The sequence below is a fragment of the Coregonus clupeaformis genome, unplaced genomic scaffold (genome assembly GCF_020615455.1).
Source record: "Coregonus clupeaformis isolate EN_2021a unplaced genomic scaffold, ASM2061545v1 scaf2479, whole genome shotgun sequence".
Classification (NCBI taxonomy): Eukaryota; Metazoa; Chordata; class Actinopteri; order Salmoniformes; family Salmonidae; genus Coregonus; species Coregonus clupeaformis.
The window spans coordinates 53,434-64,927 of record NW_025535933.1 but is presented as its reverse complement, the minus strand read 5'-3'; the positions used below and the strand labels follow the sequence as shown (position 1 = coordinate 64,927).

Here is an 11,494-nt window from a genome sequence, read left to right as displayed (position 1 = left end):
TGAACGGTTATTCAAATGACCTGGGCTATTCACTGCAGTTTACAGCCTAGACTATAGTTGTTTACTCACTTGAAAACAATAATAACATTCTTCATTACATTGTGTTGATGTAGCTTAGGTAGAATACGTTTCTTGTCCCTAACAAACTGAAACAATAGGGTAGGTTTTTCGAGCTAGGAGGGAGTTCTGCCTGACTCTGGCATCATAACTGAGAAGAATGGAATAAGGGATGCTTTTAATCATCATGTTACCTCGGCAGGCTTTTTATTTGAGAGAAACGGTGGTTTAGTTGACCCTGGTCAGCCAATCGACTGCTCTTCCCTCTGCCGGCCTCTAGCTGACTCAACGGTTGACCCGTCAACTTCTAGTCAATCTTTGTTTCATTTCAACTATTTACTATCTGTGATGTGTTAGATGTCTTGCTTAAGATTGATGTAAAAAAAAAAAATCCACTGGGGCTGATATGCTTGATCTATTTCTACTGCAGCTCTCTGCCCCCCTGATTGCTGAATCATCAACCCGTAACCTGACAGTTATATCTAGTACTATCTCCAAGGTTTGGAAGGCGGCCCATGTACTCCCCCTTCACAAAGGTGGTGACCCCTTGTGACCTAAATAATTATCGCCCCATTTATAAACTTTTTTGCCTAGCTAAAATATTAGAATCCTTAATTAATTCTCAGCTAAGATGTATTGTAAATGTACATCAGTGGGGTTTTAGACCAGGTCATAGCACTATCTCTGCTGCATCCCTAGTTATAAATGATGTGGTTCACTGTAAGGATAAAAGGCAACATTGTGCTGCCCTCTTCATTGACCTGTCAAAGGCTGTTGATCACTCACTGCTAATTCAGAGGCTTGGCTCAATTGGCCTAGACCAGGCTGCATGTAACTGGTAAAAAAATGACTTGACAGATAGAACTCAATGTGTATCTACTGATGGTGTTAAATCAGGCGACAGTGTGCTTTAGGACCATGTGGAGGGTTCTGACTCTGAGCAGTCGGGTAGGCTGTTTGGAGTGTTTATCCAACTGGATAAAAACAAAAATGAATATAAATAAAGTTATGTCTCCCCCACTTCTAAAACCAAAGTTACACCTATGCTGTTTACATTAACAATATTGACTTGTCTATAAAAAACTGTAACCTCCACTTGTATACAGTTGATAGTTGCTGTGTATGCAATTTCCCCCACGGTTGACCAGGCTCTATCTGAACTACAGTCTGCCTTCATGGAATTACAGAAAAACTTTATTGACCTGAAATGAGCATTGAATGCAGGGAAAACTCAGTATATGTTGTTCTCTAGTGCACATCAAAATAACTGATTTAATGTACTTTGAATGGTGTCCATATTGATTGTGTCCCTGCTTATAAATATCTGGGAATCTGGATAGATGAAAAGCTGTCTTTTAAAAAGCATATTGATGAGTTAGTTAAGAAGCTGAGAATAGAAATGGGCTTCTTCTATAGAAACAGGTCCTGCCTCTCGCTAAACAGTAGAAAGCAGATTATTCAGTCAACGTTCCTATCGGTCCTAGACTATGGTGACATCATTTACATTTACATTTACGTCATTTAGAAGACGCTCTTATCGATTTACAAATTGGTGCATTCACCTTATAGCCAGTGGAACAACCACTTTACAATATGTTTTATTTTATTTTTTGGGGGGGTGGGGTAAGGGGGGGTAGAAGGATTACTTTATCCTATCCCAGGTATTCCTTAAAGAGGTGGGGTTTCAAGTGTCTCTGGAAGGTGGTGAGTGACTCCGCTGTCCTAGCGTCGTGAGGGAGCTTGTTCCACCATTGGGGTGCCAGAGCAACGAACAGTTTTGACTGGGCTGAGCGGGAACTGTGCTTCCGCAGAGGTAGGGGGGCCAGCAGGCCAGATGTGGATGAACGCAATGCCCTCGTTTGGGTGTAGGGACTGATCAGAGCCTGAAGGTACGGAGGTGCCGTTCCCCTCACAGCTCCGTAGGCAAGCACCATGGTCTTGTAGCAGATGCGAGCTTCAACTGGAAGCCAGTGGAGTGTGCGGAGGAGCGGGGTGACGTGAGAGGACTTGGGAAGGTGAACAGAGGGGAGAGGTGCGCTTGTGAAGTTGGAAAACATTTTGTGTACGTTTTTTTTTACCCGAATTGGTTTTAACTGCACTCTACTTTACTTACCTTAACAAAATAAGATGTATAGTTGAATATTTTAGAAATGAGTCGTCTCAATTCGCTTGCTGCTTGGCTGTATTGACGAAGGTTCCAGTGCCACTGGCAGTGGCTTCGGGAGCTGCTTGGGTTCGTCGGATCGGGAGCTGGAGAGGACAGTTTAGTCTGAGGTCATTTAAGGGCTTCGGGGACACTGGACATCGTTTTTCGGATGCATGCAGGGCACTTTCTGCCTATTGGATTATAAATAGTCAACTGTTGGTTTCAAGGGCTTTCTACCGTGATAACTGTGGGGTTAGACTGTTTGTTTTTATAGCTCCAACGGCGCCAACGAACATTTTCAGTTTAGCACCCGGGTTTAGGTTATCTTAAAATATTATTGTATTGTGTGTATTGCCAATTGTTTGCAAGTGGATCATTCATTATTCATTCTTTTTATATACACATTCTATCTGTAGGTAAGAACCCTGGTCTCTTTGGTTTTTCTTTAGCGAGTTTAGTCATACCAGGTTTATTATGTACTGAGTGGACCTTTTCACCATACTTTTACTCTATGGATTTATCTGAGCCTGTGGTGATAGGGTTACATCAACATTATAAATATGGTGGAAACTCCCACTAGTCCATGCCTCCACCAATCCAATGCTTTTAGATTATGGGAAGTAGTGAACAAGTGCACACTTCAGGAGAAAGGAGATATTATTGGGACACACTCAGATGCTCTGTTAATCAACCACATTGGTCTACCACAAGGCTTCCTTGGTTCAAACTGTCAGATTATTGTTATAATGTTGTTTGTAGTATAGAGATAATGATGTTATTGATTATCAATGTTATGATATTGATTATGATGTAGAGTATTGTTATGATGTTGTTGGTAGTATATAGATAATGATGTTATTGATTACAAAAATGCGAGGGGTGTATTCAGTTTTGTGAGATACTGTATGTTAGAGCAGGAGTAGGGGGGGTAGAAGTTAGAGGTCTGTTACCTGAGTCAAGATCAACAGGAGGGAGGGAGGGAGGGAGGGAGGGGGAGAGAGAGAGAGAGGTTAAATTAACATCAACAGACTAACATGCAGTCAACTGAATATCTTTTCATCACTGACTTCTAACCAGTGATGTCATCACAACCAGTAACCTTTTCCACTCTTCCACTTTTGGTCCGGCTCAGCTTGACCTCTGACCTCTGAAATGAATGATTTCAACAACAGACAAAGCAAAGGTATTAAATTAGATATAAACTCATCTGCAAAGAGAGTTACACATTTCCATGGAAAGGGAATGTACACTAAATGACCAAAAGTATGTGGACACCTGCTTGTCAAACATCTCATTCCAAAGTCATGACCATTAGTATGAAGTTGGTCCCCCTTTGCTGCTATGACAGCCTCCACTGTTCAGAGAAGGCTTTCCACTAGATGTTGGAACATTGCTGCGGGGACCTGCTTCCATTCAGCCACAAGAGCATTAGTGAGGTAATGGTAAATATACATTGCTGCGTGGATTTTTTCCTTTGGACTGCCAGATGGTGAAGTGTGATTCATCACTCCAGAGAACGCGTTTTCAATGCTCCAGAGTCCAATGGCGGTGGGCTTTATACCACTCCAGCCGATGCTTGGCATTGCTCATGGTGATCTTTGGCTTTTGTTCGGTTGCTCAACCATGGAAACCCATTTCATGAAGATCCCAACTAACAGTTATTGTGCTGACGTTGCTTCCAGAGGCAGTTTGGAACTCGTAGTGAGTGTTGCAACCGAGGACAGACAGTTTTTACACGCTACCCGCTTCAGCACTCGGCGGTCCCGCTCTGTGAGCTTGTGTGGCCTACCACTTCACGCTGAGCCGTTGTTGCTCCTAGACGTTTCCCTTCACAATAACAGAACTTACAGTTGACCTAGGCAGCTCCAGCAGGGCAGAAATTTGACAAACTGACTTGTTGGAAAGGTGGCATCCTGTGACGGTGCCACGTTGAAAGTCAATGAGGTCTTCAGTATGGGCCATTCTACTGCCAATGTTTGTCTATGGAGATTGCATGGCTGTGTGCTCGATTTTATACTCCTGTCAGGAAGGGGTGTGGCTGAAATAGAATCCACTAATTTGAAGGGGTGTCCACATACTTTTGTATCTATAGTGTGTGTACACACGTGTGTTGTTGCATCATACCATCGATAAGCCTATCTTCCCCATCACATCATGAAAGGTCATGTTGATGTTCATTTAACCTCTGCCTCTCTCTCTCTCTCTCTCTCTCTCTCTCTCTCTCTCTCTCTCCTCAGATATCCAGGCTCAAAGCATCAGTCCACCAGGTAGGTAGAGTATACATCTACAATGATTATAGCAGTTCAATATTAGTCAACTTTATTATCCCACATGGAGAAATTAATGTGTCGATACACACCATTCTAAAACCCAATAACAAGTACTGTTTTATGGAACTACTAATACTTGTCAACCACAAAGCATTACTGCTGTTAGAATAACAGAAGCCCTGTCATAATCTGTCCTCACCACTGTGTATTCCTCTCTGCTGTTTACAGCTGAACACTCAGTCAGACTGGTGAATGGGACCACTTCCTGTTCTGGGACAGTGGAAGCCTTTTATAAAGGAGAGTGGTCAGGTCTATGTTCTATAGGGTTGACCATGAGAGTGGCTAAGGTTGTGTGTAGAGAGCTGGGCTGTGGGAATGTTGTAGCTGCATCTACAGGACCTCTGGTTGAAGATGGAAGAGGAGGAGTCACAGTATGGAGATGCAGTGGAGATGAGTCTACTATTAGAGAGTGTGGAGTAGGACCTACTGACTGTAATGGTAGATATTCTCTTCATGTGATCTGTTCAGGTAAGACACTGGTAATATTGAGAGATTTAATTTGTAAATTATACAATATTTGCATATATCATGTTTTATGTGTTTTTCATTTCATTTAAAGACAGGGAGAGATGTTAGATGTATTTAAACATTATATTTGTGTTTGTTATATTCATTTATGGGAGATGTGCATGGGCAGATCATTGTAGTTCAGATGTTACTGAAGTGAAGCTGCCTGATGGATGTCCAGCTGTTTATTTTCTATAAAGTGAAATGAACTAATTCCTGTCTCCTGCCTGCATTATTCCCAACCCTGTCCTGAGTGACTAAGAACCCATTTCTTCCTCTTACAGTATCAAACATAGCAAACTACAATCTTTTATCCAACATATTTGTGTTTAGTCCTTGACAGTGTCATCAACAAAACAGATTGAATGTTCAACAAACTCTTTTTCTCCAGAGTCTGTGCAGCTTGTGGATGGAGCTGGCTTCTGCTCTGGGAGACTGGAGGTGAAGTCCAATCAGTCCTGGGCCTCAGTGTGTGAAGCTGACTTTGACCAGCAGGATGCAGAGGTAGTCTGTGGGGAGCTTGGCTGTGGGGCTCCTGCAGCTCTACAGGGGGGGCTCTATGGAGAAGGTGAGGGTCAGACCTGGGATAAAGAGTTCCAGTGTAAAGGCAATGAGTCCCTTCTCCTGGACTGTGACACCTCAGACAGAAAAAACAACACCTGCCTACCTGGTAATGCTGTTGGACTCACCTGCTCAGGTAAGAAACAGTTTGTCACTCAATCAACATTGTTTCTCACCTGGAGTGAAGAATATGAGAGGCAATATATAGTGGGCTCCAAAATTACTGGCACCCCTGTCTGGCAATGCACAAACAATACTTACAGAAATATAAACACTATAATTATAGAGAGAAACTGAAAATAACAACATGTGAGAAATACTGTACTATATTAATGTTCCAATGGAACCCACGAAAATGATTTATTGATTTAATTAAAAAGCAATGTCCTCCAAATCAAGGTTTCACAATTAATGGCACCCTTAAAGATTATTGTAAATAACATCTACCAAAATTAAACCAGGAATAAAATTCCACTTATTTTAGTTTATCTAAGTGTTAAGGAAGTATATTGAGCCATTACATCACTTCCTGTTTCACTAGTGTATAAAAATGAGGTAACACACATACATTATCCTTTTGTCATCCAACTCCATGAAGAAAACAAAAAAACTGGCAGTTCAAAAGAGACAGATGGTCGTAGACCTTCATAAATCTGGTAATGGCTACAAGAAGATCCACAAACGATTGAATATACCACTGAGCACTGTCAGGGCAATTATATATATTTTTTAAAGTTATGGAACAGATGAAAACCTCACGGGTAGAGGACCCACATGCATTTTGCCCCCCAGGATAGGGAGGAGGATGGTGAGAGAAGCAACAAAATCCCCAAGAATCACTGTGAAAGAATTTTAGGCCTTGATGGCGTCTTGGGGTCACCAGGTTTCAAAAAGCACCATCAGACGCCACCTCCACAACCACAGGCTCTTTGGAAGGTTTGCCAGAAGAAAGCCCTTTCTGACCCCAAGACACAGACGCAAGCGCTTTGAGTTTGCCAAATGTCATTTACATTATGACTGGAAGAAGGTGCTCTGGTCAGATGAGACCAAAATTGAACGTTTTGGTCAGATACAGCATCGACATGTTTGACGTCGAAACAGAGATGCATACAAGGAGAAGCACCTCATACCCACAGTGAAATATGGTGGTGGGTCAGTGATGTTTTGGGGCTGTTTTAATTCCAGAGGTCCAGGGGCACTGGTTAAGATTGATGGCATAATGAATTCCACCAAGTATCAGGGAATTTCGGCTGACAATCTGGTTTTCTCTGCCAGAAGGCTGGGTCTTGGCGGTAGGTGGACTTTCCAACAAGACAATGACCCAAAACATACCTCAAGATCCACACAAAAATGGTTCTGTGACAAAAAAAAATCAATGTTCTGCCATGGCCAACTCAGGCGCCGGACCTCAATCCAATCAAATCTGTGGGCTAAGTTGAAGAGAGCAGTTGATAAGCGCAAACCCAAGAATGTGAAGGATCTTGAAATGTTCTGCATAGAGGAATGGTCCAAAATCCCTCCAAATGTGTTCCTTAACCTTGTCAAACATTACAGGAAAAGACTGAGTCCCTGGCGGCGTAGTGTGTTACTGATGGTAGGCTTTGCTACTTTGGTCCCAGCTCTCTGCAGGTCATTCACTAGGTCCCCCCGTGTGGTTCTGAGAGTTTTGCTCACCGTTCTTGTGATCATTTTGACCCCACGGGGTGAGATCTTGCGTGGAGCCCCAGATCGAGGGAGATTATCAGTGGTCTTGTATGTCTTCCATTTCCTAATAATTGCTCCCACAGTTGATTTCTTCAAACCAAGTTGCTTACCTATTGCAGATTCAGTCTTCCCAGCCTGGTGCAGGTCTACAATTGTGTTTCTGGTGTCCTTTGACAGCTCTTTGGTCTTGGCCATAGTGGAGTTTGGAGTGTGACTGTTTGAGGTTGTGGACAGGTGTCTTTTATACTGATAACAAGTTCAAACAGGTGCCATTAATACAGGTAACGAGTGGAGGACAGAGAAGCCTCTTAAAGAAGAAGTTACAGGTCTGTGAGAGCCAGAAATCTTGCTTGTTTGTAGGTGACCAAATACTTATTTTCCACCATAATTAGCAAATAAATTCATTAAAAATCCTACAATGTGATTTTCTGGATTTTCTTTCCTCATTTTGTCTGTCATAGTTGACGTGTACCTATGATGAAAATTACAGGCCTCTCTCATCTTTTTAAGTGGGAGAACTTGCACAATTGGTGGCTGACTAAATACTTTTTTCCCCCACTGTATCCTTGCCAGAGGTGGTTGCACTAAGTACTAAATGAGGAGTGCCAATAATTATGAAACCTTGATTTTGGTGACATTTATTTTGTATTAAATAATTGTATGATTTTGGTTGGTTCCATTGAAACATTAATAAAGGACAGTATTGTTTGTGCAGTCAGGGGTGCCAGTAATTTTAGAGCCCACTGTAGATGTGTTTTAGTGAGAAAATAGTAAGGTTACTGTCTCTCTCCTTTTCTCAGAGCCTGATGATGTGAGGCTGGTGGGAGGAGGCAGTCGCTGTGCTGGTGGAGTGGAGTGGTACTACCAGGGAGAGTGGAGGACTGTGGGAGCTGTAGACAGGATCAAGGAGGCTGTAGCTGCAGTAGTGTGTAGACAGCTGGGTTGTGGCTCCACTGTTTCAGTTCTACCTGGAAACACCACTAGAGTGTTTGGTGTTGAATGTTCTGGGTCTGAGCCTTCACTGAGGGAGTGTAGGAGAATAAATTATCTCCTTCCTGGATTCACAGTGATCTGCTCAGGTAATATCAAGATATTATAATTATATTCAACTGATTTCCTTCATTCATACAACTTCCTCTGCACCTCTCACGATGACTATTTAGCTTGTAAATCTGCATTGCAAAATAGATCACTCAGTCAAGTAGGAATCAAATACAACTTAAATATCCCAGAATGCTTTTGTATTTGAGTGTTATCTTAGTGAACGTCTCTACTCACTGCCACTGTCACATGTCATGTTATTGTCATATCTAAATGAGGAAAGTAGTTGAGGAGCTACGTTTTCTTTTTCTCTCCTCTTGTTCCAGATGTCCTGCTTCAGCCTGATATCAACATATGTTGTCTCAGTGACTGTAGGCCCACTACTCATGTTGCCCTGTGAGGGAGGGTGGCTAGCACTGTTACATGCTGATGTTATTGTCATATATATAGGAAACTAGTTGAAGAGGTTTTTCTTGTTCTCTTTTATTGTTACAGATCTCCTGGTCCAGCCTGATATCTTCCTGACTGACTCAATGGGAGGGGTCTCCAGGGGCCACCAGGGGCCCGAAGTGTTTAGGGGCTACAACTTCACCATCACCTGCTCCACTCAGCCACAGTACCCAGGAGGCTCCTTCCTCCTCACGTTCACCGGCTCCAACAGAACCCAGACCCAGCCAGCTGTCAATCACTCTGCTGCCTTCCTCTTCCCTGCTGCAGATGACTCCCACCAAGGGAACTACAGCTGTGTTTATGACAATTATGTTTTCTCTCATAACTTCTCCTCTGAGTGTGAGCTCCTCTCCCTCACCGTCACAGGTAACTGAACATGAACCAGACTTCTAACTTTGTCATTGACAGATTTCCCACAGATCTATATGATGATGACCAGTCCCCTCATCAAAGGTGTTTCTGTTTGCAGCCTCTCCTCTGCCAGCCTTCATCATCAGACACGTTGTAGTGCTGCTGATCCTACTGACAGCCATCACCACCTTCTACCTGTACTACAAGGTAAAGACAGTTACTCAGACGTTACAAGTCATTTAAATGTTTGTGTCTATGAGCAGGGTTCAGATTCTACATTGGTCTATATCTGTGTTTAAGATGTGTGATTAACCAGATGAGAATGAGAGGCGCGCAGAGAATGAGACACAGAGACACACACACACACAGAGAGAACGAGAGACCGGGATTTTAATAATAGCTGAAAAGTTCAGAATTAGTTTATCTTTCTAGAACCTTGGAAGACATCTAAAAAGAGTGACAGCAACCACCATGATTCCTTTTAGTTTGTTTTTTTGAAACCATGGTAACATGGGGTTTTGGTAACATGGGGTTTTGGGTAACATGGGGTTTTGGTAACATGGGGTTTTGGTAACATGGGGTTTGGGTAACATGGGGTTTTGGTAACATGGGGTTTTGGTAACATGGGGTTTTAATTATTTTAAGAGAGTAGCTCAATTAGGTCTGTTTTGTGTTCCAGAATGTATTGCTGCTTTTAGCTTTTGTCTTTATGTCTTTATCTTATTTAGTGTTTCTCTTAGATTCTTTATCTTGAAGGGTTTCCATTATTAGTCCATGTATTATTATAATCATCTGTTCATTCTTTGTATTTTGAAACATCTGAATAAAGTTGTCATCTTTTTCTCAAGTCATTTTAGTTTGTTGTTGGGGATTGTTTTGTTGCTGTTGTTTACCTCTCATGATGTTATTGATTATAAATGTTATGATATTGACTGATGTAGATTATTGTTATGTTGTTAGTAGTATATAGAGATAATGATGTTATTCTCTTATGATCTGTGGGTTACAGAGAAAGTATAGTACTTAGTTCAGGTCTGATATACATTAAATTGTGAATATGCTGTGTGCAAATCAATCAATTAATCAAATTAAAGTAAATGAATATGGTAATATATATCAATGATCTCAAAGGTATTGTTGAGAAGTGTTTATTTCATATTTGTGATGTGAGTGCAGATTATGTTGATGTTATGTTATTTACCCTTTACAGATAAAGACCTGTTGCTCTCTAAACTGCCATGTAATCACTGAATGCTTTTAATAAACTCACAGGCTGTCAGTCTTGTGTGATTTCTCTCTTGGAAAGACTACAACATACAGTATGAATTAACTGAGATCAGTCTTGTGTGATTTCTCTCTTGGACAGACTACAACATACAGTATGAATTAACTGAGATTAGTCTTGTGTGATTTCTCTCTTGGACAGACTACAACATACAGTATGAATTAACTGAGATCAGTCTTGTGTGATTTCCAACCAAGTTTTTCACACATATGATAATGATAGTAGATAGCTGGATGGAAGCAGTGTAGAAAAAGTAACCAACTGTCATACTTGAGTAAAAGTAAAGATACCTTAATAGAAAATGACTCAAGTAAAAATGAAAGTCACCCAGTAAAACATTTGGTTTTAAATATACTTAATGATCAAAAAAAAAAAGTATATAATTTATTTCAAATTCCGTATATTAAGCAAACCAGGCAGGCAGCACGTTTTTTGGGGAAGTGTGTTCCACTACTAACAGAGGAACAGGGGGAAGTGTGTTTCACTACTAACAGAGGAACAGGGGGAAGCGTGTTTCACTACTAACAGAGGAACAGGGGGAAGTGTGTTTCACTACTAACAGAGGAACAGGGGGAAGTGTGTTTCACTACTAACAGAGGAACAGGGGGAAGTGTGTTTCACTACTAACAGAGGAACAGGGGGAAGTGTGTTCCACTACTAACAGAGGAACAAGGGGAAGTGTTCCACTACTAACAGAGGAACAGGGGGAAGTGTGTTTCACTACTAACAGAGGAACAGGGGGAAGTGTGTTCCACTACTAACAGAGGAACAGGGGGAAGTGTCCCACTACTAACAGAGGAACAGGAAGAAGTGTGTGTGTGTTTGTGTGCATGTGTACCAGCTCTGTCTCACTCAAATGCCCATTCCAGCAGACTGTGCTCTCTCTCTCTCTCTCTCTCTCTCTCTCTCTCTCTCTCTCTCTCTCTCTCTCTCTCTCTCTCTCTCTCTCTCTCTCCTCTGCCCTCCCTCCCAACCCACTCCTCTCTCTCCTCCCTCTCTCTCCTCCCTCTCTCTGTGCTTCTCTCTCTCTCTCTCTCTCTCTCTCTCTCTCTCTCTCTCTCT

The 11,494-nt window shown here is 41.9% G+C and overlaps 1 protein-coding gene and 1 long non-coding RNA gene across 3 annotated transcripts; both read left to right on the top strand.

Annotated features, from left to right (window-relative positions):
* The first annotated feature begins 1,988 nt into the window (after positions 1 to 1,988).
* Positions 1,989 to 4,768, top strand: LOC121564136. 2 transcript variants are annotated; one of them, XR_006660261.1, is made up of 3 exons: positions 1,989 to 2,089; positions 4,441 to 4,470; positions 4,702 to 4,768. It is a non-coding gene; the product is annotated as an uncharacterized LOC121564136 (long non-coding RNA). The 2 variants fall into 2 exon arrangements; XR_006660262.1 differs by having other exon boundaries at positions 1,989 to 2,619.
* A 37-nt stretch (positions 4,769 to 4,805) lies between these two features.
* Positions 4,806 to 9,459, top strand: LOC121562428 (CD5 antigen-like). The gene is made up of 6 exons (XM_045219560.1): positions 4,806 to 5,001; positions 5,432 to 5,737; positions 8,106 to 8,384; positions 8,842 to 9,162; positions 9,266 to 9,354; positions 9,448 to 9,459. Exons 1-6 carry the CDS (start codon positions 4,806 to 4,808, stop codon positions 9,457 to 9,459), a joined length of 1,203 nt encoding a protein of 400 aa, XP_045075495.1.
* The last annotated feature ends 2,035 nt before the right edge of the window (positions 9,460 to 11,494 follow it).

Bases quoted from the DNA above. Each gene is read 5' to 3' on its own strand.
- LOC121562428 (XM_045219560.1), top strand. From the start codon at position 4,806: ATGAGAGTGGCTAAGGTTGTGTGTAGAGAGCTGGGCTGTGGGAATGTT. The intron at 5,002-5,431 runs GTAAGACACTGG...CTTTTTCTCCAG, and splicing joins TCTTCATGTGATCTGTTCAG to AGTCTGTGCAGCTTGTGGAT. The intron at 5,738-8,105 runs GTAAGAAACAGT...TCCTTTTCTCAG, and splicing joins TGTTGGACTCACCTGCTCAG to AGCCTGATGATGTGAGGCTG.